At 36.1% G+C, this 22,739-nt stretch overlaps 1 protein-coding gene across 11 annotated transcripts in view; it reads left to right on the top strand.

The window, feature by feature from the left end:
- The window catches only part of RALGAPA1 (Ral GTPase activating protein catalytic subunit alpha 1), a 133,292-nt gene that overhangs the window by 85,330 nt on the left and 25,223 nt on the right, over positions 1-22,739 (top strand). For all 11 annotated transcript variants that reach the window (XM_066188435.1, XM_066188447.1, XM_066188446.1 and 8 more), the window contains 3 exons: positions 1,255-1,410; positions 12,573-12,731; positions 14,635-14,762. In XM_066188435.1, the coding sequence (XP_066044532.1) occupies positions 1,255-1,410; positions 12,573-12,731; positions 14,635-14,762 (443 nt within the window). The remainder of the gene's footprint in view (positions 1-1,254; positions 1,411-12,572; positions 12,732-14,634; positions 14,763-22,739) is intronic.

Here is a 22,739-nt window from a genome sequence, read left to right as displayed (position 1 = left end):
CACACTCCACTCAACTTCTCTTCCAGGAGTCAGAAATATTGTGATCTACTCCATCATCTATGTGGGCCTACAGCACTTTAGTCACTTGTTCAATACTGTCACGAGGATTTCCTTTTTTCCATCTTTCTTTCTGATGCTCAGGGTTAATTACCAGTGTAAAGTTCAATTTGGCACTGGTACACAGAATACAAGAATGGCTTTTGGTCCTGGTTGGCCATACAAGAAGCTGCAGGTTTTTTGCTCCTCTTGCAACTTGTGCTCATCAGGAGTGTCCACATGAGTGTCTATCTTATTTGTTCTTTGTGTTTCTTTACTCCTGAGGTATAAAAGGACACTACCAGATTAACTGTGTGGATAATGACTCTAACTTTCCCACAGGAGCAGAGTAAAACAGCTACAAGTCTGCTGACTTTCATGAACATAGATGTTTATTTCCCACATTCAGGAGGAAAAAACCCCAACACTAGTACCGTAAAATATCCTTCTTTAGTGGTTTAATTCTCTTAGGCAGTATTAGCAAGTTAAAGAGTTGCTAATTTGGATTAATATTCTGTAATGAGACAACTAATATTTTAACTTTTCAGCATTAAATTCTGCATCCTTTAGTATCCGATGAAAACAAATATATCCCATGTGGTCAGAGATTAAATGTATTCATGTCTGAAAAACAACTTTTTGTAGTCACTGTTTTAAAGGTGAAACAGCACATTAAACACGCCTACTTATTTTGGTGTCAGACTATTACCCATTGATCTAAGACTTTAAAACTTATTTACAAACTATCAGTTAGTTTCCTGTGATTTTTTTTTATGTTCACAGAATGAAATTTTCTCAAAAATATATATGGAAGGTAATAAATTCCCCGGCTGTTACATAAAGTTTTTCCAGAGCTCAGGTCAAGGTTAATGTAGTGTCAGAGAATTTTAAAAAATTCAGAAAGCACATGCAGGTGACTCCAGTCAAATGATCAGGGAATAATGCAGTAAATATTATTTACACAGTCTTTAATTTCTTCTAATACCATCTTTCCAGTAGCTTCTGTGGTGACCATGGAATATGGAATGCTAGGGCACTGCAGTTGATTTCCAGTCTAGTCAGCAAGTCTGAGCTCTTTTAGAAACGAAGTGTAACTATACTGTTGGGAAAAGGATCTTCACTTTTAAAGTTCAGTTGAAAGTGCATTTTAAAGTATAAAGAGTGTATTTATTACCTGATAATTTTTTTCTTGTAAAGTTTTCTTGTCTTTATTTCTAGGTAAATCTCACAAACCATTGCGGCTTTATGGGAGGACTGCAAAAAAACAAAAGCACTGGATTGACCACTCCATATTTTGCTACCTCAACAGTGGAAGTAATGTTCCATGTATCAACAAGAATGCCTTCTGATTCAGATGATTCTTTAACAAAAAAGGTAGGTGTCCCTGAATAAACAGTGTTCTCTTGGTAATAAACCTAAAAATTAGAGTCAAAGAAAGTCCAGTAACTTAAAAAAAAATCCAACGCAACAACAAAACACCATAAAATATCAGAACACCTTTGCCTGCTAAGTTGGTATATTCTCTGCCAGTTTCTAATTTTACCATACTGATGATTTTTGTCATCATTGTAATTGTTGGCAAGAACATATGTAAAGTGGGGAAAAGTGCAAGGAAGTAATGGTGTAGAAGAAGTATTACATCTGAATGATATCTTAGTACTTTTGAAATCTTAGATGCCAATTAAGAAATATGGGGTGAGTATTTTCTGAGATGACTTTATTTACCTAATAACATCATTTTCCCTTAAAGAAAAAAAAAGGTTAAAAATATGAAGACAGTGTTTATTGTATATAAGATGTTTTGTTCTGGAGGAGGCACAGATTCTCAGCAGTGATATGATCTCCTACAGCTGCATTAATAAAAAGAAAATTCTGTATTGGTATTTTTTTCTTTAGAATTTAATAAATTCCACATTAGTGATAGTTACAGTCTTGAACATGTGTCCTATTATAAATGAACAATTAGCTATCCTCAGACTGTCCCCCCATCCTGCATACATACATCTTCAGATGTGCTAATCCATTCACTAGACACGTTAATGAGCACTGGTTGAAGTGTAATATTGGAGGAACTGAAGCTGGTTGACCTCAGCATGGACTTTAATACTTGTAATTAAATTAGATGGTAGACAGTTAGTAAAGAGAGAAATAGCCATGCCTCTGGCAAGCTTCAATTATTAATGACTTCTTTTTCTTTGTGTTCAACTTGAAGAAAAAATATTATTGTTCTCATTATAGACTAACTATGAATTCTAACTTCTCACTGTTCCATCTCAGGTTGTTTTGGTTGGTGTGGGGTTTTTTAATGAAAAATCCTTTTGCCTGTGTGCCTATGATGCTGCATCCTTTCTCTTCGTTATTTCCTGAAGTAGAGTCAGGGTAATACAAAGGTTGTTAAATGATTTATAGAAGTGGTTAATAGCAAAAATAACTCATTTTAAAATTAGATTTTTGCTACTGTTTTAGTATAGAACAACGTGGGGGTCTCTTTTTAAGATGACTGGCTTATTTTTTGAACAAAACCCTGGTTTTATAAAACACAGCTTGTAATTAACCCTACAATGTTTGTTTATAATCTGTTTGAATTAGATCATTACAAGGTACTGAAAAGGGGGAAGACAGGTCACAGTGAAAAATAATGAATAGTGAATAAGTTGAAAATGCTGTGGACTTCAGCAGAACACAGAGGCAAGATCTCACATCTGTTTCCAGGAGCATGTCCTGAATGAGTGTTTTAGGTAGCTCAAAGAGTGACCAGCAAAGGCATTGGCAAAAGCAGGTTTAATATTCAAATAAAGGTGTGACACAGTTCATTGGCAAGATTCAGTCTACTGCATACTGGATGCTTAAAGCACACAGAGAAAAGTCAGACTAAAACATACAGTCAAGCAATCTATCTAAAACTAAAATCAGCCAAGTATGATCTGTGTACAGACTGGGGATGAAAAAACTATAAGGATGGGAAAGGGTATGGATAAAAAGCAATGAGGAAGATCCTCCTAATGAATCAGAAGATTCAGAGTGGACCCACTTGCCAAACTTAGGCCCAGATTTGAACGACAGTTTAGGCTTAAAGGTTTTACCAGCATGTAAACTTAACAGTACTTAACATGATAGCTTAATTTAAACAATTGAACAAAAGTTTATGTAGAATTTACTGTAGCACAACAGTAACTCACTTATAGGCCTAACTTACTTACAGATCTAAAGTACTTAATCTGAGAGCAACATTCACAGTACAGTCACTATAGCAGATTTACACTCGTATGCACACAGATCTAAAGGAGTATGTATGAAGTATATGCCTGTAAACAATACTCCTTGAGTTCAGTGAACTACTCATGTTGGGTGCCTTTGCATCTTCTCAACAAATGAAGGGCTTGATCCTTGAGCAGAGGGAGTATCAGCCCAGGCTCCATTGGTGGCATTTGACAGTGATCCTCTGAGTACAGCAAACTTGAGAGTTTGCTGCCTCTGAGAGGTGTCCACTCAGGGAGATTGCTGGCTGCAGCTGACTTGTGGTCCAGGAGAGCTCAAAGGGTCTCACTTCAAACCAATGTTTAGGGCTGCAAGAGAGTTGAATTTAGTCATGGTAATTTTCCATTCTGTCCACAATTTGGGTTGGTAACTTTCTTTGGAAGTTTGATTACAACTTCAGTTACCAGTTCCACTTGGGCTGTTATTCATGCAAGAAAAGCAAGTTTCCAAGGTTGTTCATTAAAAGACAGGAGCTCATTAGATAGCACAAGTTCCTGAGACCAGACAGTGTTTCTAATACACTCAAGAGGAGCTTAGCCCAGGTGCTGTTTGTTAAGGCCAAGGCCTAATGAGCATTTCCAAGATGATAGTGCAGGCCAAGAAGGTAGGGAGGGATACACCACCACAAAACACCGTGCATATGATGTTCTCTCCAGGCAAAGTTCAGTGCTGGTCCAGTCTTCCTGTGACTCAACTTGTGAAATTTTGTCAGCTGGGCTTCTAAACAATTCCAGCTTGCCCCAGGCTTGTTTCTCTCCTGCTTTACCAACAATCTCACTCATCAGTAATCTGGAATATTTGAGGTCTGTATGGATATGTAGAGTGTATCAATAGATTGATATTATATTTGTGGCTCAGCTACTGTTTGACTGTTTAATCAAGCTACTTTATTTCTCTGTGGCTTTCTTTTCTGTTCATCCTCAGTGTGTTGGTTTTGTTCTTTTTAAGCACATTTTGCCAAGTACAGAGGCTTGTGTGCCTCTCTCTGTCTCTCTTCCCTTCCCTTCCTTTCCCTTCCCTAAGAGTTTTTGGCCCATTCCAATCAAATCTAATAGAGACATGTTTAAAAGCTGTTCATTTTGTGTATGTTTAATGATGATAGACTAAGTAAAGGAGACAGAGTAGGTGTGTAGGATCATCCACGGACTGCAGGGAGAAGGAATTCTGCTGACCTGAGATATTCTAGAATACATGGTTTTATTGCATGGGTCGTGGGTAAAAAGGGCCTTGCCTTCAGCCACCAGCCTCGGCTGAAGGAAAGTCCCAAAGAGAGAGGGAGAAAGAACAAGGGGGTAAGAGTTAAGAGAGAATGGAGCAAGGTGGTGGGGGTCAGAGAGCAGGGGGAAGAGGTAAGAGAGCAAGAGAGCAGGGAATAGAGAGCGAGGTCCTTGTTACAATGCATTATATCTCTTTTTGTGATGCATATTCTAATTTACAGTGACCAACCAATACAAGACACAAAATCCTATAGAATCTACATATAACCTATAAGAACTACTTCATTACCATACTATGTTATATTTTAAACTCTAAAAACTACTCTTTAGACTTTTCTGTTTTGCTACGTTGACCTTTGGATCCCTTAGCCAGCAGAAAGGTATTGTTCAATCAAAAGGAATTCTTCTTCAGCTGGCTAGGCTATTGTTTTCAGGTTATATAGTAACTAAGACTCGGTATCCTACAACTCAAAGTAAGCTTCCATTTCTATTATAGGTTTCATATTTTCAGAATCTTTTGCTACACAATCATATTTATAAGGTCTCCCTGATTCATCTTCCCCAACATCGGCGGAACTTTTAGTGCTCCTACTTAGCAAGTAAAGACTTAATGGAAAGAAGCATTAGATATCAAGGTCCCAGCAGCAAAGAGAGATGTTAAGAAATTCATCTTAAATTTGAGAGGAGCGTCAGCTAAAGTTGACATCTTGGGGTAAACTTGCAAGTGCTATCGGGAGACATGAGTAGGAAAACAGTCTTAATTCATTTACTGTTCGTGCAACTACTCATGCTGCTTGGACTGAACATACCAGCAAAAGGATTGTGTTTTATGAAATCAACTTACACTATCAAAATTATTTGAGAGCCACATGAGTGCTAACAGTCCTAATTGTTCTGAGTGCATGTAGTGTTTGTGACCTTCAGAGAAAGGTTGAGGTTTGAGCTCCTCTACAGGTCTTTCATGTGATTTTTTGTCTGTTTTATTCAATGGGAGAAAAAACAAGTAAACTTGCAGTAGTTGGCTTCAAATGGCTGCTGTTTTTTATATTGTAAATGTGCCTTGAGGTACATGATAGGTTCATCTTATAAATGGAAATTAAATTAAATTAAACCAAAACTTCTTCCTGCCAGTTGAGCCACTGTAAAATTAAGATTCTGCTGTTTCAGGGGCTAAGCCATTTTAAAACCAATTTTCCATCCGTCTTAGAGAGTAGTAAATTAAACTTTTAAGTTTCTTGATAACTCTGAAGCATTTGTTTCTGCAGATATGAACAAGAACAAAAAAAGACATGAATTCAAGAACTGATGAAAAACTTCTGATTGTGTAAAGGAACTTAAGATTGAAATACATACATGAAATAACTATTTAATTTGCAAATAGAAAATTGAAGTTTTAATGCTGATGATGCAATCCATTCTGGTTTTCTTACAATTAAAGGTTAGAGAAAACAGTATTTACACTTAACCTTACAAGAACAAGCTTGCAGAGAATATGCAAGGACTAAATAATGTGAAGATCGAGTTTACAGAATGAGACAGGTTGTAGAGGCACATAAATGAGCTATCACCTGTCTAGTTCCTCCTTCCTTAGGAGGAACTTCCTAAAGGAATGAAGGCATAACAAATGAGAATTTTACACTATATGTAAAATATATAGTATGTTACACAGTCTATGTAAATAAAAAGTAGTAATGTTGTTAGTGATGAGAATACTAATTAATCTTGAGCTTTTGGTGAATTACACAATTCTAAGTTGTGTATGATACGATCCTAACCACATGAGATTGTTACAGCTCCTAGTAGTTATAGCATTTTTTATTGTGTTGCTAAAATGTATTGGGAGCTCGAAGGTTTATAGATGTGAATTATCAGTATAGTACCTGTTTGAGTCAAAATTGGACACGCATATTGCTGAAAAACCAAACCAAAACCAAAAACCCCAAACACACCATAGTTATTGAGACAAAGTTTTGTGAAAGATTCATCTAGAAGGTACATGCACTGTAGACAGTAGTGCTGTTAACATTAAAAGGACAAAAGTAGCTGCATAAAGCCATTACTTCATATGTCTCCACTCCTTTTGTTCGTTTTGTACTACAAACTTCCATTTTTGAAGAAGAAAAAAGTTGAGGCTAGCTGTTCTATCAGAAGAAAATATAATAGCTTTTTTTTCTCCCTCCTTTAGGTAAGTGGGTATTAGAAATTACAGTAATTTTGGCAAGAGTTCAAGGGTTAATGTAACAGATAAATAAAAGGAATTTTCTGTAAATTGAGCCCTGCATTATTTCACTTGTCTTGCCTTTCCAAACCTAACTCATTTAATTTTAAAAAGTAAATACTTAAATTCTTCCTGACAGTGTGCTTTGCTTTTACTATCGTTTATTACTTCAATTATACTTGGTATCACTTAGAACAATCTGCCATTTGGAAATTTCAGTATAGCCTGCAGCTTAGTTTAAAGTCTGGCTGCTATTGTAACATGTACACCATATGACACTAATGTATCAAAATTAGATTTGATCATCCCTCCCGGTTATATTTATTTCACGTTTCTTTTGTATTCAGTTAACATAAATGTATTAGGAGAGCTGACACATGATGATGGTTATAGAGTAAGAATATTTTAAAGTATTTTGAGTTAAATTTGAAATTTCAGGTAACCTAACAGTCGGTCATTTTTATATATTTGTTCTAATGGAGTAGAGTTACAAAGCAAGCCTAAAAAAAATCTGTTCGTCTCTTTTATCTCCTCAGGGCTGTCTTCCCGACAGCTCAGGTTTAAAATGGCTAAAACAGAGCTCTTAATCTCTTTCTCATTGCCACCTTTCCGGATCACCACAGATAACATGACCATTGTGCCTGTCACTTGTGGCCATAGCCTGAAATCATCTTTAATTTGGTCCACTTTCTGGATTCTTACATTCACTCTGTGCTTATGACTCTTCTTTTTCCCACCTAACATTTCTTCCAACATAACCTTTCCAGACACATTGTTAAAATTTATTCTCTGTATCGTAAACTGTTGTTTTGGCTGCTGAACCTTCCTTTCATTCTTGAAGAATGCTGGTATAAACAACATTTTTCTAGTCTTTAACACCTTTTTACATTTGTAAAACACCTTCTCTGCATTTGTCCATCTCCATTTTGTGTCATGCTTAGATAATGAACTCTCTAGGGCAGTTTGATCTGCATTTAGAGTGCTAGAATACTGGTGTGTAACCTATAGTTCCAGGTGTTTCCAGTGTATCACCAGTTGCTCAAAGTAGAACATTTTTTGTGACTTTTTATCATTTGTATTATTGCAGTGACTTAAGTCTCTGGTACTGATTTGCACTTTGTTAGGCTTACTCTGGTGTATCACATAAGAAGTTGTAAATTCAGGAAAACAAGGTCAGGAAATAAGTGTGAAGACAACTAGTAGTGAGTTTTGAATAACCATTAACACAGAATTCAGTCTAGACATCTGTTCATTCTGTGTGCACCAAATCCCATTCTGTTAGATAACACTGGGACCACACCTTCTTAGGAAATCATGTTTTAGTCTGTCCTTAAGATTTCCATGAGCAGAGGTAGTTGTAGCTCAGTATCTTTCTCCTACTTATGTCCAGGGCACTGAATTCTGGGACGCTTCTAATTCAATACAAAAAAATAAAGAATCCAGATTTAAAGTTGAAAGAGATCAGGCTCTCATTCTCCTGTGGCGTAATAATTACAGTGAATGATGGATTCTCAAAATGTTTGCTGTGCTTGCAGATCTTGGTTGTTTAGCACTGCTGAATTTCAAGGTCCTCAAATGAAAAATTGAGAAGAAATCTGAAATTCTTCTTTCTAAAAGGTTTATGTAAAACCTCGCAGATGAAATAAGCCAGGAAAGCTTTTCAAGTCAATTTCAGGTATCAGATCTCTTCCATGAATGAAGTGTTGTGATGAGTCAAGTTACCACCATTTACGCTTTTTCAGCTTTCTTTCTGAAAGGAAGCTTTTCTTGCTGACCAAGGCAAGGACATCTGAAAGGAGCACTGTGTTAGTAGTGTAAGAGCTTCTTCTGATCTAAACTTGAAAAAATAACAAAATTACTTACCCAGAACTTAGTTATTCTCCAGACATAAATATAAAATCAGCAACATGCAACCTTGTTTTCTTGTCTATTATTTTTGTCAGTCATGTGACTACCTATAATAGAAAAAAGGTTTTGATCCTGGGTACTTCTCTTCTTTTATATACTACCATTCATACTTTATGCTGTCATCCACCTACCTGCATCCTCTGATTTTGACTCTTAATCCGTTACATGCCACAGAGATACCATTACGCATTTTACCCAAACTGGGTCATTGCCAGATCATTCTTGATAGTAATCATGAGGTGAAATATATATGACAGGACTTGGAACTCTGAAATAATCTGATTAGTTTTCCTCTGGAGCTGTTTCTCCTTTTATAGCCTGGAATGTATTCTCATACATATATATGAGTATTAAGCAAACTTTGAAATTAGAAAGAAAAGTTGCTGATGGCTTCAGTACGCTTGGCATCCAAAAATATGTCCCTTGTCTGTAATCCTGCTGAAATAACCACGCAGTGCACTTTTATCACAGCAAAATCTGTATCAATCTAACGGGAAAGCATGCATCAGTAGCAGTGCTCCATCTGGGTAGCTTTCACAGAAGTGCAAGAACTTGTGTCCTGTCTGACTAACTGCAGGTATCAGTAACACGTATACAGGGGCAACCTGTGATAAATGAAATGCAGAGGCAATGATGCCCTCAAGAAGCTGCAGTATCTAAACTCGCTATATGTTTTGGATTTTAAAACTGGCGTGTACACTGTCACCATCACTTGTTTCTAACAGTCTATGAGTTTATTGTCTCTGAGTTTGTTGTCTCTGAGTGCAAAGATGGCAAAGTAAGGAGTTAGGAAGAATTGTTTTAGTAAATAGTTCAATGTTGCTGAATTATGAGTCGTGCAGTACAGTGATGGTGTTCTAGCCCCAGTTCTGCTTTTTGGCAGTTGGTTTGATGGGTTCAGTCAGTGTTCCAGATGGCCATCCCTCAGTCTAGGACCATGTGGGTCTTTTACATTCCACAACACTTCTTGTCCAAACCGATTTGCTTCATGCTTTCTCTTTGGCTGGTCAGCTTCATTTTCCCTGAGCTTTTCACTTAATTCTAAGTGCAAGCCTGTCAGTCCCTGATACCTTATCATTGTCGTATTTCAACAGCTAGTTTGACTGGCACTTTGCTAAGGAAGAAAAATGGGATTTTTTTTTTTTTTTAATCTGAGGTGCAGTTCCTCACTGACTTCTCTGGTGATATAGCCAGTTTAAGATGTGACAACCCTGCTTTCCACTCCTGTCACACTTCAAAAAAAGGTGTCAACAAGTTGTTTTCTTGGGCTGTGTTTGAGACCAGTACAACGAAATGAGCTGAATTTAAAAAACAAAAACAAAAACAAAAACAAAACAAACAAACAAAAAAAAAAACCCACAAAAAAAAAAAAACCTGGCATATATTTTCCCCCCTTGGATCATGTTTGTGATCCATTTTAAAAATTATCTCATGCCTGAAGAGAGAAGTTGGTTAACTGCGGCCAAAGGAGAAGAGGCCAAGGATAATGATTTATTAGACAGTGATGCTAGAGGAGACTGAAATGAAGCTGAGCCTTGTGTAAACTTAAAAGACAGAACTCTGCCCTGATGAAAATCAATGGATGGGGCTGTTCTGGTACCACAGTGCTTGGGTTCTTGAATTAATGTTTTGCTGCAAAACTAAAAGGTAAGAAGGTCAAGTTGCTTTTCTGATGATTTTGGGGGGTTGGTGGGGTTTTTTTGTTGTGTTATTTTGGAGTTTATCTTACCAAGTCCTCCAAGCTATAGCCAGGAAAGAAAAAACAACTAAGTGTGCTTCTTGTCACTCTTACTGCTCTTATTGACTGTATTGCTTTCTACAGCTACATGAAAAGAGGTTGTAGTGATGCAGAGGTCAGTCTTCTCTCCCAAGTAACAAAGACAGGACAAGGAAATGGCCTCAAGTTACACTAGGGGCAGTTTAGACTGGATATTAGGAAAAACTTATGTCAAGCATTGGAGCACCTTACTCGGGGAAGTGGTGGAGTTGTCATCCCTAAAGGTACTTATAGGATACATAGATGTGGGGCTTAGTCATATGATTTAGTGATGGACTTGGCAGTGTTAGGTTAACAGATGATCTTGATGATCTTGGAGATCTTTTCCAGCCTAAATGATTCTATGATTCTAAGGTAGGAGAGGGTCAATTTTGCAATTAATTATCTTTTATGATGTTTGTCATTGTTAAGTGTTATCCAAGGGTCCTTCAGCTGTGGTTTGTTCCATATCAGCTATTCAGGTTGCTGTCTGACTTTATTCTAATCTAGTAAAATAAAGCTCAGTGTAGTGAATGTTGGTATAACCAATTCTTTTGGTGGGTTGGGTTTAAGCGTTGGTGCAGGAGTGTCCCTAAGTAAGTGTTGTTAAAAATAATTCAGCCATCTACAGAAGTGGGGAGAACAGCTGGCTTCAAAGGAACTAAAGCCATTTTAGAGTAGGTGTATAGGCAGTCTGCTCCAGACAAAACAAATTACTTGTTGAGCATCAAAGAGATAGGATATTGAAGCCACCTGTCCTTTGCTGAGTCCAACACTGAAGTAAATCCTTTTTTTAATAGAAATACAACCCTGTTCTTCAGTCTGATACAATTTAAAGCTACCAGAGAAGAGCAGAGACAGCTTCTTTTTCTCCTTTTTTTAGAGTCTGCTACTGACAACTGGTGTAGGCCTTCAGATAAGACAGAGGCATTACAGGAGGTTTTGTAAAACAAACAAGTGAATAATTGCAATTAAATTTTTCAAGACTGTGCATGTGTTTTGCTTTTATTTGAAGTGCAGTGGTGCTCTGAAAGTGCTATGGCAAATTGTTGCTTTTTTATATAGAATAGCTTCTTACACGTGCTCAGAGTGGTATTTGTATGTTACGTGTTAACAGCAGTTCTCAATGCAGTTCTTTCAATAACGTCAAGGTGATTTTTTGACAAATTCCACCTACCTAAAGCTGTGGAAACGAGCTGAATATGGGGGTGAAGGTAATTGTCAGTAACTGGTGATGCACTAGGAGATTAAAAAGATATTCCAGTTTGAATTTTCAGAAATAACTCTTACTGGAAAGAATCTCACTTTTAATAATCTGAATGTATTCGATCAGTATACATAAAGCCTTGCTACATGATGTGAACATTTGTTATCAGATGATAATGTTTATTAGAAGGAGCGTTTTGGTTCTTCAGTGCAGATAATTTCAGAGTGTTCAAGGAGTTCCTTAATCTGGTTGTATCTGAGGATACACCATAGTTTTGGAGGAATCCATTCAGCCATTCTGAGCCAGATCAAGAACCAGTTTGTAGTTTGTAGGGGAGCAGGGTGTTATTTTTACAAAGGTGTCCAGGTTTCATGGAAAATGAGCATTTATCTTAGTTATTCTGGGAGCTATGGAGAATGCAGTAGCTATTCTCCTTTAAAAGCTTTTTGTTTGTAGTAGGCAGTTTGGAATTTGTCTAGAATTCCAAACTGAGGTTTGGAGCTTCTCAGATATGTAGCTTTTAAACAGATCTCCATTCATATACTTTAGAAGTTCATACAGAATTTAGTAATTTTCTGCCAATCAGTGATGGCAATCTTGAGCACATTTTTGTATATCAGGTTGAACCACTCTGCATTCTTGAGATAATATCACCAAAATTTAAGCTTCCAGTAGGAAATACATATTCCAGATATTCACGTATCTGTTGATTTAAATAGAAATTAACACCAGTGTATAAAAAATATATAGAAATCAACACCAATGTATAAAAATATATTAGTTGACAGTGCTGTCAACTGATACACTGAAATGGTAAAAGAACTGTTGTGTAATTTGGTTATTTTACTCATTTTTCTTCACATGTTTTTAGTGGGTTTGTCTTTTTAAGTATGTACATTTAATATAGCTGTATGGCCATAGAATATTAATTAAGAATATTCAAACTGATGCTGTTTTATCCCGATTTTCCAGCTAAGACATTTAGGAAATGATGAAGTACACATTGTCTGGTCAGAACATACTCGAGATTATAGAAGAGGAATAATTCCAACAGAATTTGGTGATGTTCTTATAGTTATCTATCCCATGAAAAACCATATGTTCAGTATCCAGATCATGAAAAAGCCTGAGGTAAGAGTTTGTTTTCTTTTGTGTTTCCTTCATGCGTTTAAAATGAACTGAGTTTTGTTTAGAATCGGAGGTTTTGGTATAAAGATTGATCCAACAAGGTGATGTCTTAAGCATGGACTGTTGCAGTGGTGGTATGAGGGAAAAGGAAGAGCTCGGTGAGTACAGTGCATATTACAAAGGCCTGATGCTAACAACATAATCTGGAAACAGAGCTAGAATATTCTGCATAGTAATTTAAATATTACAGTAAACTTGTCGAACTTTTTAATCAAATTTGATCCATAATCGAGGTAGTTAAATAATGACCTGTTCCAGCTTCCTCCATCCATGTCATATTCCCCTTTTTTCCTCTCAAACCTATTTTTTTACTTTCTTAACTCCACACAGGAATTTGGAGATGAATTCAATAAAGCAAGACCATTTAGCCCTTAGGCATGGGGACACACATTCCTTCTAATGACTGTTCCTCAAATGTCAGTGCTGGCCCTGTACTTAAAATGGTGGTTTAGGGTTGTGAACACTCAACTGACTGAATAAAAGCAGTCATGAGTTTTTGTACTATGTAACTTCTGTGTGTGATGTCACTTGCCATGGATTTCTATACTTTATTAAAATTGTTACTACAAGCTGTCATATTAATAAATGTGGTATGACTGAAATAGGATTACCTCATTATGATGATTGCCTCTATCTATCTATTGATAGGCATGAAATGATAATCATTCTTGTTACTGTTGAATTACTTATATTTTTAACTAATAAGTATATTCTTCCTTTTACTACTTCAGATACAAATAGTTGTATTATTGGGAGCATGTGGGTTAAGGAGGAGAGCAAAAACTGCTGAAAATAGTTGTTGTTAGTCCAAAAAGAAGTCCTTTTATGGGAAAAAGTGCCTTCCATCAGATTTCAGTATTCTCAAAACTACAGTAAATGTCTAATGGCAAAAATAATACAGGGATCTAAAATTCTTTTGCATCATTTGTTTCCTCTTAGCGGGAAAAATATTCAGTGTAAACTCTGCTCCCTTTGCTGAGCTGATGCACAAATTTTGCTGCTCTTCTCCTGCCTTTTGTCAGCAGCTTCAGAACTTTATTCACATATGCAGGAAGTGAAGATACTTAATTCTGAATGCTTGGTTTGGTTTGTTCTGTTTTAATTGCAAAATGATGATTGATTAGAGAGGAATGTAATGCCAAAACGTAAGATCTGGCTGCTCTGTTCACCTTTTGCAGGCCAGCTATTCTAATTATTGAGGTGTTCTACCGATCTCACAAATAAGGTTTTACAGTTAGGTTCCAAAGAGGCAAAACTCAAAACTTTCACCACAGAATCCTTTTGTAAAGGGCTTACAGTCTTTTTGTTTAGATAATGTAGAAAGGAAGAAGAACAGAAGAAAAAAAAAATAAATAAAAGGTGAGGGTCAATGCACCAGTAAATGCATAACACTTTCACACTGGGTTGGTCATTATAAACATGTTAATAACTAGAGCCATGATAAAAAATATTTTAGAATTTGAGTAATTATTTCTGTTGCTTTTTACCATCTATAATATTATCATCTAGCCTATCAACCTCATAAACATCATATGCATGCCTGTTCCTAGGATTTTTGCAGCAAATGTTGTAAATGATCTTTGATGAGACATAATATTCAAATAGTTGCTTAATTTTTTTTTTCAAATGCTGTGTTATCTGTTGCCAAGGATATCAAGCAGTTACATGGCTGTATATTTCTACAAGAGAAAAGGTCTGACTTGCAACACAATAACTGGTTTGATTATCTAGCAAAGAGGAGGGAAAGAGACATATATTTGAGTGCTCTATTGTTAATGTTGATTGCTAATTGTTATAGCTATGATCTTGTCTTGCTTTATGTTGAACTTCTTAATTTTTTATTCAGGTTCCGTTTTTTGGTCCACTCTTTGATGGTGCTATTGTGAATGGGAAAATTCTGCCTATTATGGTTCGTGCAACAGCTATAAATGCAAGTCGTGCATTGAAATCATTAATCCCTTTATACCAAAACTTGTATCCTTTCACTCAAATAGTTTCCAAAGCATATACATTCCCTTGCAGTTCTACAAATATGATATTCATGCTTTTTTTTCTTTTTTTCAGATTAATATAGGGATTTTTTTTAATGGCAATGGTGCCTTTAGGGAACTTAAACCCATAGAAGAGCATTCAGATGAAGACCTCCTTTTTTAATTAAATAAAGAATAGATCAAGTGATGAAAAATTGCCTGTTTCTAATGTTTTGTAGCATGGACTTGTCATTTTTTGTTAACAAAATTATTTTAATGACCATTTTGTGAGTAGTCTTTCTAAAATTGCAATATCATGATGTTAATAGATGTTAATAATCTTTCTTTCATTAAGATATTAAGTATTTATCCAGTGTTAGTGTGACTTAGTTGTATTTTCTAGTTCCAAGAATGCTGCTTTCCTTCAAGGTGAGAAGTTTATTAAACTTGCGTCATGCAGATTTTGTTATTCAGCTCAGAATACAAGGTTGATGTCAAAATCATGTTAGTGTCTTTGTAGATGTGTCAGAAAAGGCTGCCTCTTTTCTGTTGTTGTTGTTGGAACTGAAATTGTAGGTTTTGAAGGAGCTGCTCTTGGAAGAATAGATATATCAACCATAAATTAAAAAACATAAGGTAAGTCAGTCACTTATATGCCTTTCCTTACTTAAGATTGAGTTCTGTTAGTTAAATCAACAGAATAAAATCAACCTGTTAATTAAATCAACAAGAAATTTTTGAATTTCATAAACTGAAAGATATGTTTAAATTTTAATCCAAAAGAATTCTGTGCTTAATTTCTAACCAAGCTGTAAATACTAGTACTTGCCATGTGATAGATTGTTGCTAAAATACTATTTTTTCTATGGCTGACTGTTAATACTTGCAGAGTTTTGGATTAGATATGATGAAATGGATTTACAGATGAATGATGGATGTGTTTTATGTGATCACATTAAGTGATGTTTGTGCCATTTCTGTAGATGACACATGTTGATTCATTATATTTTCATGTTTGGAAAGGTCCGATCTTTCTGTCATTACTCAAGTAGCTTAGTCAAAGAATTTAAAATGTATTATCATCATCATCATCAACCACCAAAAGTGATGGTTTAGAGCAGTTTATTGATGTATAGCGATGAGCAATTAGAAAACAATTTGCTTTGAAATAGTGAACTTCCAGTACCAAAAAAACCCCACAGACTTGTATGTTTAAACTTCATAGAATATGAAAGGTTTATTATATTCCTTGGACATAGCTTGCCAGCTCAATGTCCAAGAATGGGCCAGTTCCATGGAGTTGTGCACTGCATCTTTAATTCAGTTCTCCAAATTGTACTTTTTAATATGCATCAAAGCACAGCATGTCATTTATGACATAACGTAGCCTCCATTAAAATGCTGATACGTCTCCTAGTACGGTTAGCATGATGAGTGGAAAGCATTATGTGTGTTTGATTTTAGATAGCATTGGTTGGTGGGTTTCATGTCATCACTTGGTAAGCTTATGAGGTACCAGTTGCCTGGGCACTGATAGTAAAGGGTGGCTTTGTTAAGTCATCAGTGGAATTCTTTTCCATCTGGCTTGGAGTATCTTTTATTTACTGTGCGGTATAATAATTTAAAAATTAAAATGGGGTTGTGGGAAGTTCTTTAAAAGCTGTTTGCTTGGCATGAAGTTAGAGAAAAACTCTACAAACTTTCATGGCTTAAATTAGGCTTTGATGGAGTCAACTGTGTCAGTGGAGAACAGCAAAAATTCAAAGTCTGGCCTAAGTCTCAGTGATATACAAACCTCTTGATTAAAAATGTCATGGAAATGCTTTTGGTGTTTAACCCATGGCCAGACTTGAGGTCAAGAAGGAATTTCCCTCATACATGAGTGGCCAACTAAGAGTGGTGGACACTTCCTGTAACATGGGCATGGTCTGTTACCTGGGAACATTTGAAAGTTGAATCTAATTATGTTCCTGTGATAGTGGGGAGTTGAAAACATCAAGGACTGTCTTTATTGTCCTCTGCTTTTTTTCCTCAGGAATATTTTAGCTATGGCTGCAGCAGTTCATTTCTGGCTTCTAAGTTTGTAGTGAACTAAAAGGTGTGGGGTACAGGCATATTTTATGGTCTGTGGTTAAGTAGTTTTCTGGAGACACTACCAGAATTAATGTCTCTTGTGGAAGACAGACAGGATTCACTAATCAAGGTGGCCATTCCTTGTGTTGGAATATTGCTGGAGCAAAGAAGAAGAGGGCTCAGAGTGGTGAAAACAATACATTTGAAGAGGGAGGAAAAAGGAAAAAAACCGCTATTTTTCAGAAAGTACACAAAATGGAGAAGTGGAGCTGATGATCAAGGATTCCTGCAAGTCCAGGGCCAGTACAGAGTCAGTGAAAGAGAATCCTGAAGTGATGTTCTTGAAACTGATCTTCATTTACTTACTTAAGAATCTCTAATATACAGAGCAGTGCTAGTTTATTAGGAATTTGGATGATGGTTAATAGATATCCTTGAATGTGGATATCAAGGGCACAAGAGTACTTGAGGTTTGTCAAACGAAACAGGTGTCAGGCACTACATTTCTGTATTAGCCCTTCTTTTTACAGTAGTAGACCAGCAGAAATAGTTAATTTCAAAGCCAGAATGAGTGTACGGATGTCTCTCTGCCTGCAGGTGTGTGGTTTGTTTTCTGGTGCTGTGTAATACTTGGTGCTTTTTGACTTAGTAGGGAGTTGAAGATATATATGTAGGCCTGTGCTTATCCATTTTTGAGGAATGTTTATAATATCACATTGTAGATCTTGTGGTGATGGATCACTGTAAACTCTTAATTAAACTAAGACTGTGTTGATTTGCCTGTGTGTGGGATGGGGAGAAACTGGCAGAGTTTGGCCCTCCTACTTCCAGGGAGAGCTTATCTGCCCTCCGAGACAGTGCATTTTCTAAGTGCAGACCTGACTGAAAAAATCAGCTGTCATTTGTAATCAGCAGGGATATTCAGTCCTTTTCATGTAACCTGATTGCAACTTTTTCCTTAATGCGCTGGTCTGTTAATCACGGTGGCAGTGGTAGTATGTGTGAATGGTATAATAATGGTTGCATGGATACCAGAAATTCTGGTCATCTCCCTCTTATAGTCTTCTCCAACTTTGAGTATGTGTTGTATGGTTCAAAGTAGCTTTCTAAGACTGACATATTCTGTCAATCACCATCCTCTTTCTGACATTATTTTGACATTTCTGATAGGATACTTAGATAGCAAAACAATTTAACATTTGATTTGGTTGATGATTTTTAAAGGTTTTATCTTCTCTATGGTTTTATTCTTTGCTCAGAATACTGTGTTACCATATTGTCATGTTCTAAAATTAAAAATTTACCAGATTTATCAGCAAACATTAGTCATGCATGTCAGGTGTCCTGCTTTATTTGATTCTTGACACACTAATTGCTGTAGCTGTCTGAAGAGAATATGGCTATTTTGGGTGGAGTTTTTGCATTGGTGTGTGGAATTTGCTTTAGTTTCTCCTTCAAGGATTCTCTGGTCCCCCAGTATTTTTTTGTTGCCCGGCTCTCTTCTATCAGTACCACCTCAGGAGCAGGTGGCATTCATGCACACGGAAGCAAGTGACAAACACAAAATACTTGTGGTGTCTTGCTAATGCAGCAGCAGTAACCCCCTCTCTGTCTCATAGCTGCTGTGTTTCTTCTCATTTCATTTGCCATTATTTTAAGAAGTGCATGCTTATCTCCTGAGTATGCTCAAGCTGCACATATGCTAGGAAAACTTCTAACACTTGTAAGTGCAGGTGTAATAATGTAATAAATGTTGAGAACAATTGTCATCACTGTGATGTAGAATAAGAAGGCCAATATTTAGGGATTGTTAAATACTCTATATTTAGTAAATTGCGTTGAAATTCATGATATGAAGAGTTTTATTCATGGCTCATTTTTCAGACCAAGCACTTTTTCACGTTCAAATTCAGAATCAACCATGTGTGGGAAATGGACCAATACTAGGTATTTGGAACAATAGAAATTGTGGCTTCGTATAAAATTTTATTTGAACTTCCTGAATAAAGAGCAGATGTCAGCCAAATGCCAGGAGGTACACCTTGACATAGTAGGCACCTTCAGAGATGTTTTTACAATTATTGCAACAAAGCAGGACAAATACTAGAAACCTTGTGGGAGTGAAATAGCAATTGTGAAAAATTTAGTGTCACTTTTTTCGTTGTACACAAATTCTGGAGGGTTGACAAATATTCCAAACCACCTGCACTTCAGATAGTGCATTTCAGACACTTTCTGTCTTACGTAGTATTCCCCTCTTACAGATGCTACCTGAGACACACAGTAAGAAGCTAAACTCACAGTAGGAAATTCTCTTTAACATGTTTTAAATCTGAAATTTATAGGTATTTTAGAATACCTGGAATATTCATGACTGTTTTATCCTTATTCATCATAGCATAATTTTCACTTCATTCTAATAATCTGCAAAGTCTTTGACCTAGTGCCAAAAACTTGCATTTCTTTTTGGAGACTTTTTTTGGTCACATGAAACCAATTCATTTAAATAGCAAAAAATAATGCTGCTTTAATTATTCCATCTAAAAGTGTTATAGAGTAAATCTTAATCTGAATGATTGGATAAATTCATATTTGTTGTCAAAACTGAAAATTTTACATCCTCCTAACTTTCTTGATATCGTATGACTAATCAGTTGGTACTTGATGTACTGTAGCTAATCTTTTGACAGTTGTCTTCTAGAGAAAAGGGAAGGTATTAACCCCATATGGTGTCTGACAAGGCAGTAACTTATTTATGAATAAAGTAATGTCTGTGACTGGTTTGTTAAAAGTTTGCTCTGTATTAGAAACTGATTGCTCAAAAAAGCTTGTTTTCTTGAGGTGATACTCAATTGCCCCAAGAAAGTGTTTTATTAGAACTGGTAATGTTGCTGTTGTTCTTGCTTGACCATCTCCTTCCTCAAGATAGAATTGCAGGCCCTGGAAAAGTGAAGAAAGTGTTCTTTATTAATGACGTACAGTGAGCAAAGGGTATTCTTCAGATTTCTGGCTACATTTGTTTCACTTAAATAAGAATATTTGTTGTATTTGAATTTTCAAACTAACTTGTGGAGGTTTTGAAGATTTCTCACTAGTACAGAAACTTAGAAGTTAAAACTGGATAGCACTGATTTTGGCAGTGCCAGTTTCCCTTTCTCCAGGAAGTTTTCTATCTTAAAGCTGCATGAGCATCTCCAAGGAAAAAAGTGAATAGAGTGGTACAACTGTGTATCAAATGGGAGAGGCATAAGGGATCCTTGCTCCCGTAGTTTTGGTACAGTGAAAGGAATAATGCATGAAATTAAGATTGCTCTTCTAATATTTTCTGGTTTAGATTTTTTTTTCATCTGCCATATGCCAGAAATTTGCTGTATTTCTGGCAACACATTTTTGATACAAGACATTCAATAAGGTTTTAACATACCTGTTATTCATTTTCTTCTGTCACCACAGGTGAGAAAATACCAACATTAAAAATAATACTTGATACACTTTTTAAAAACTACTTTATATATTTTATACAAATAATAACAAATTTCAGAATTTCAGTGAATATTTACTCCATCCCTGATGTCTACTGTTGTAGCCTTATCTGATATGATTTCAAGTAAGAGACATGGATAAGTTCATCATATGACCCCTGCTGTTTTTTCCAGAAGAAAATACAGTTATTTCTGAAATCTGTTTTACTGTCTAGCAGTGAAAATTGTTTTCCTAGTTCAGGCAAGGCTCATAAGGTACAGAATATGATGTTCAGTCTTTCCTGTACTTTGAATTGCTCTGGGTGTTCTCCCAGATCCTAGTTCTGCCGACAACTTACTTGGTATTTTAATAATTATACATGTGAGTGATTAACTAAATGCCTGCATACAACAATGTAACATGAAAAACGGAAGAGTTCCAACACGTATATAAGTATATGATTTTTTTAATGGACTGTTCAGGTGTTTCAGTTTTAAGGAATCATGTAACAGTTTCTCTGCCATTTTAAGAGACCTAAATGTAAGAGGAAAGTCTTGTATCTCTGTATATCTCTGTGGAGTTGTGTGTGTGTATGTGTCTCCTTGTAGGTATGCAATGACTGTAATAGCTATATCTTTACCTTTACTCTACTTTTCCTCTGAAGTAATACATCAAATTAATGTATTTTCCTGTGATTTCGCAAGTATTTTTGAACAAAAAGAGGCTGTTGTAAGGAAAATTGCTGGGAAAATACCAGAAAGATGTAATACCAGGTTACTTGTGTGGCCATGAATGGCTAAAATGCTCAGAATGACAAACCACTAATGTCAAAAAAGCAAAATGCACAGTACTTAAATAACTGCTGCATTTAAGAATGTTCATGTTCAAGATTAACGTTTTAATACATTATATAGAAAATTAGTACCGTTTGAAATATCATATGTAAAGGAATTGGCACAATGGCAATTCAGTGCAATAGAGTAATCTAAAATAACTTCTGTATGAATAACATCATGTTGAAGTTTGCCCAATTAAAAAAAAACCAAACAAACAAAAAAGGGGCTAAATGAAAAAAGAGCTAAGATTCCAAAGCATAAATTGTGCTATTTATGTTCGTTAAGTATGGTTTGAAATCCTGTCTTAGGGACATCTTGCCTAACTATATATCTCATGCTGCTCAGTAAATGAGAAGAGTATTGATTGGCATATGCTGCTTAAATCGATCACCTTGACAGCCAGAATTACAGTAATCTGTCAGTATTAATGACTATCTTTCAAGCCTTGATACCTCTCCTTTGCTTGTCTCGTCTTGCCTCAGTTCTGTTTGAAGTGCATTTTCTTGAAACCTCTGGTTTTGTCAGGGTAGGTACTTTTGTAGGGTTTTTTTGTCCCCTGAGTCCAATTTATTGGCTTGATCATGCAATTAGAGTAAAAATGCAACACCAGGGAGCAAAAGTAGGCAGTGTCCCGAGTAACAATTGGAACTCAGAGGTAGTGCAAGCCTGTTCTCAGCCATCATTTATTAGTTACCTGTTGAAAGAATAGGGTTGTTTTGCAATGAATAATTCCAAAGCATCACTTTAAATGCCTTTGATTTTAGCCACTAGAGACAGCTGATTGAGCCAACATTTGTGATAGGCTTTTAAACTCTTGCCTTAGTGTTTGTCATATAGACACTTCAATTAACTTCTGGAGAAATACTTGTACATGTGTGTACCAGGCTGCTGTGTTTGCTACATTTTCATGTAGTGAACATAATTTCACAAAATTTCACTTGGTTTTCATGTATTTTAAATGTGAGGAGTAAGTTGAAGCATGACATTGTCTTGTTGAGCACAACTCTGAGTGTGATCATCCAGACAATTCCTGATCCGCCAAGTGGTCCACCCATCAATTCCCTGTCTCTCACATTTAGAGACGAGGATATCATGACAGGTGCTTTGCACAGATCCAGGTAGATGGCATCAGTTGCTCTTGTCTCATGTACCAATGCTGTAACACCGTTGTAGAAGGCCACCAAATTTGTGCATGATTTGTCCTTAGGACAGCCATGTTGGCTGTCTGAAATCACTTTATTTCCCAATGTGTCCTAGTATAGTTTCCAGAAAGATCTTTGCAGGCATTGAAGTGAAACTGCCTGGCCTGAAGCACATGTTAAAGGGGTACAGTTTAGGCACATGGGTTTAATCATGCTGTTGTTATCACAAGATATCTACAACATATTTCAGTCAGCAGTACAGCTTTATTTATTAGCTACTCTTCCCTAATGAAATGCATGAGACCCTCTTGAAAGTGGTAAAAACACGAAATATCAAGTTAGCAAAACTGATTGACTGTAGTAATGTAGTTTTCTACTATTAATTGCACTTACAAAGACCTGAGTGCTCTGTCGATGTAGTAGACACTTATGGGGAGACTCAAATCTTTTTGTACTGTTTGAAAAAAT

Source organism: Chamaea fasciata, unplaced genomic scaffold (genome assembly GCF_029207755.1).
Source record: "Chamaea fasciata isolate MVZ Bird 193981 ecotype frontalis unplaced genomic scaffold, bChaFas1.0.hap1 SCAF_7, whole genome shotgun sequence".
NCBI classification, from domain to species: domain Eukaryota; kingdom Metazoa; phylum Chordata; class Aves; order Passeriformes; family Sylviidae; genus Chamaea; species Chamaea fasciata.
The sequence above is the reverse complement of the archived record's forward strand: the minus strand, read 5'-3'. Positions and strand labels throughout refer to the sequence as shown.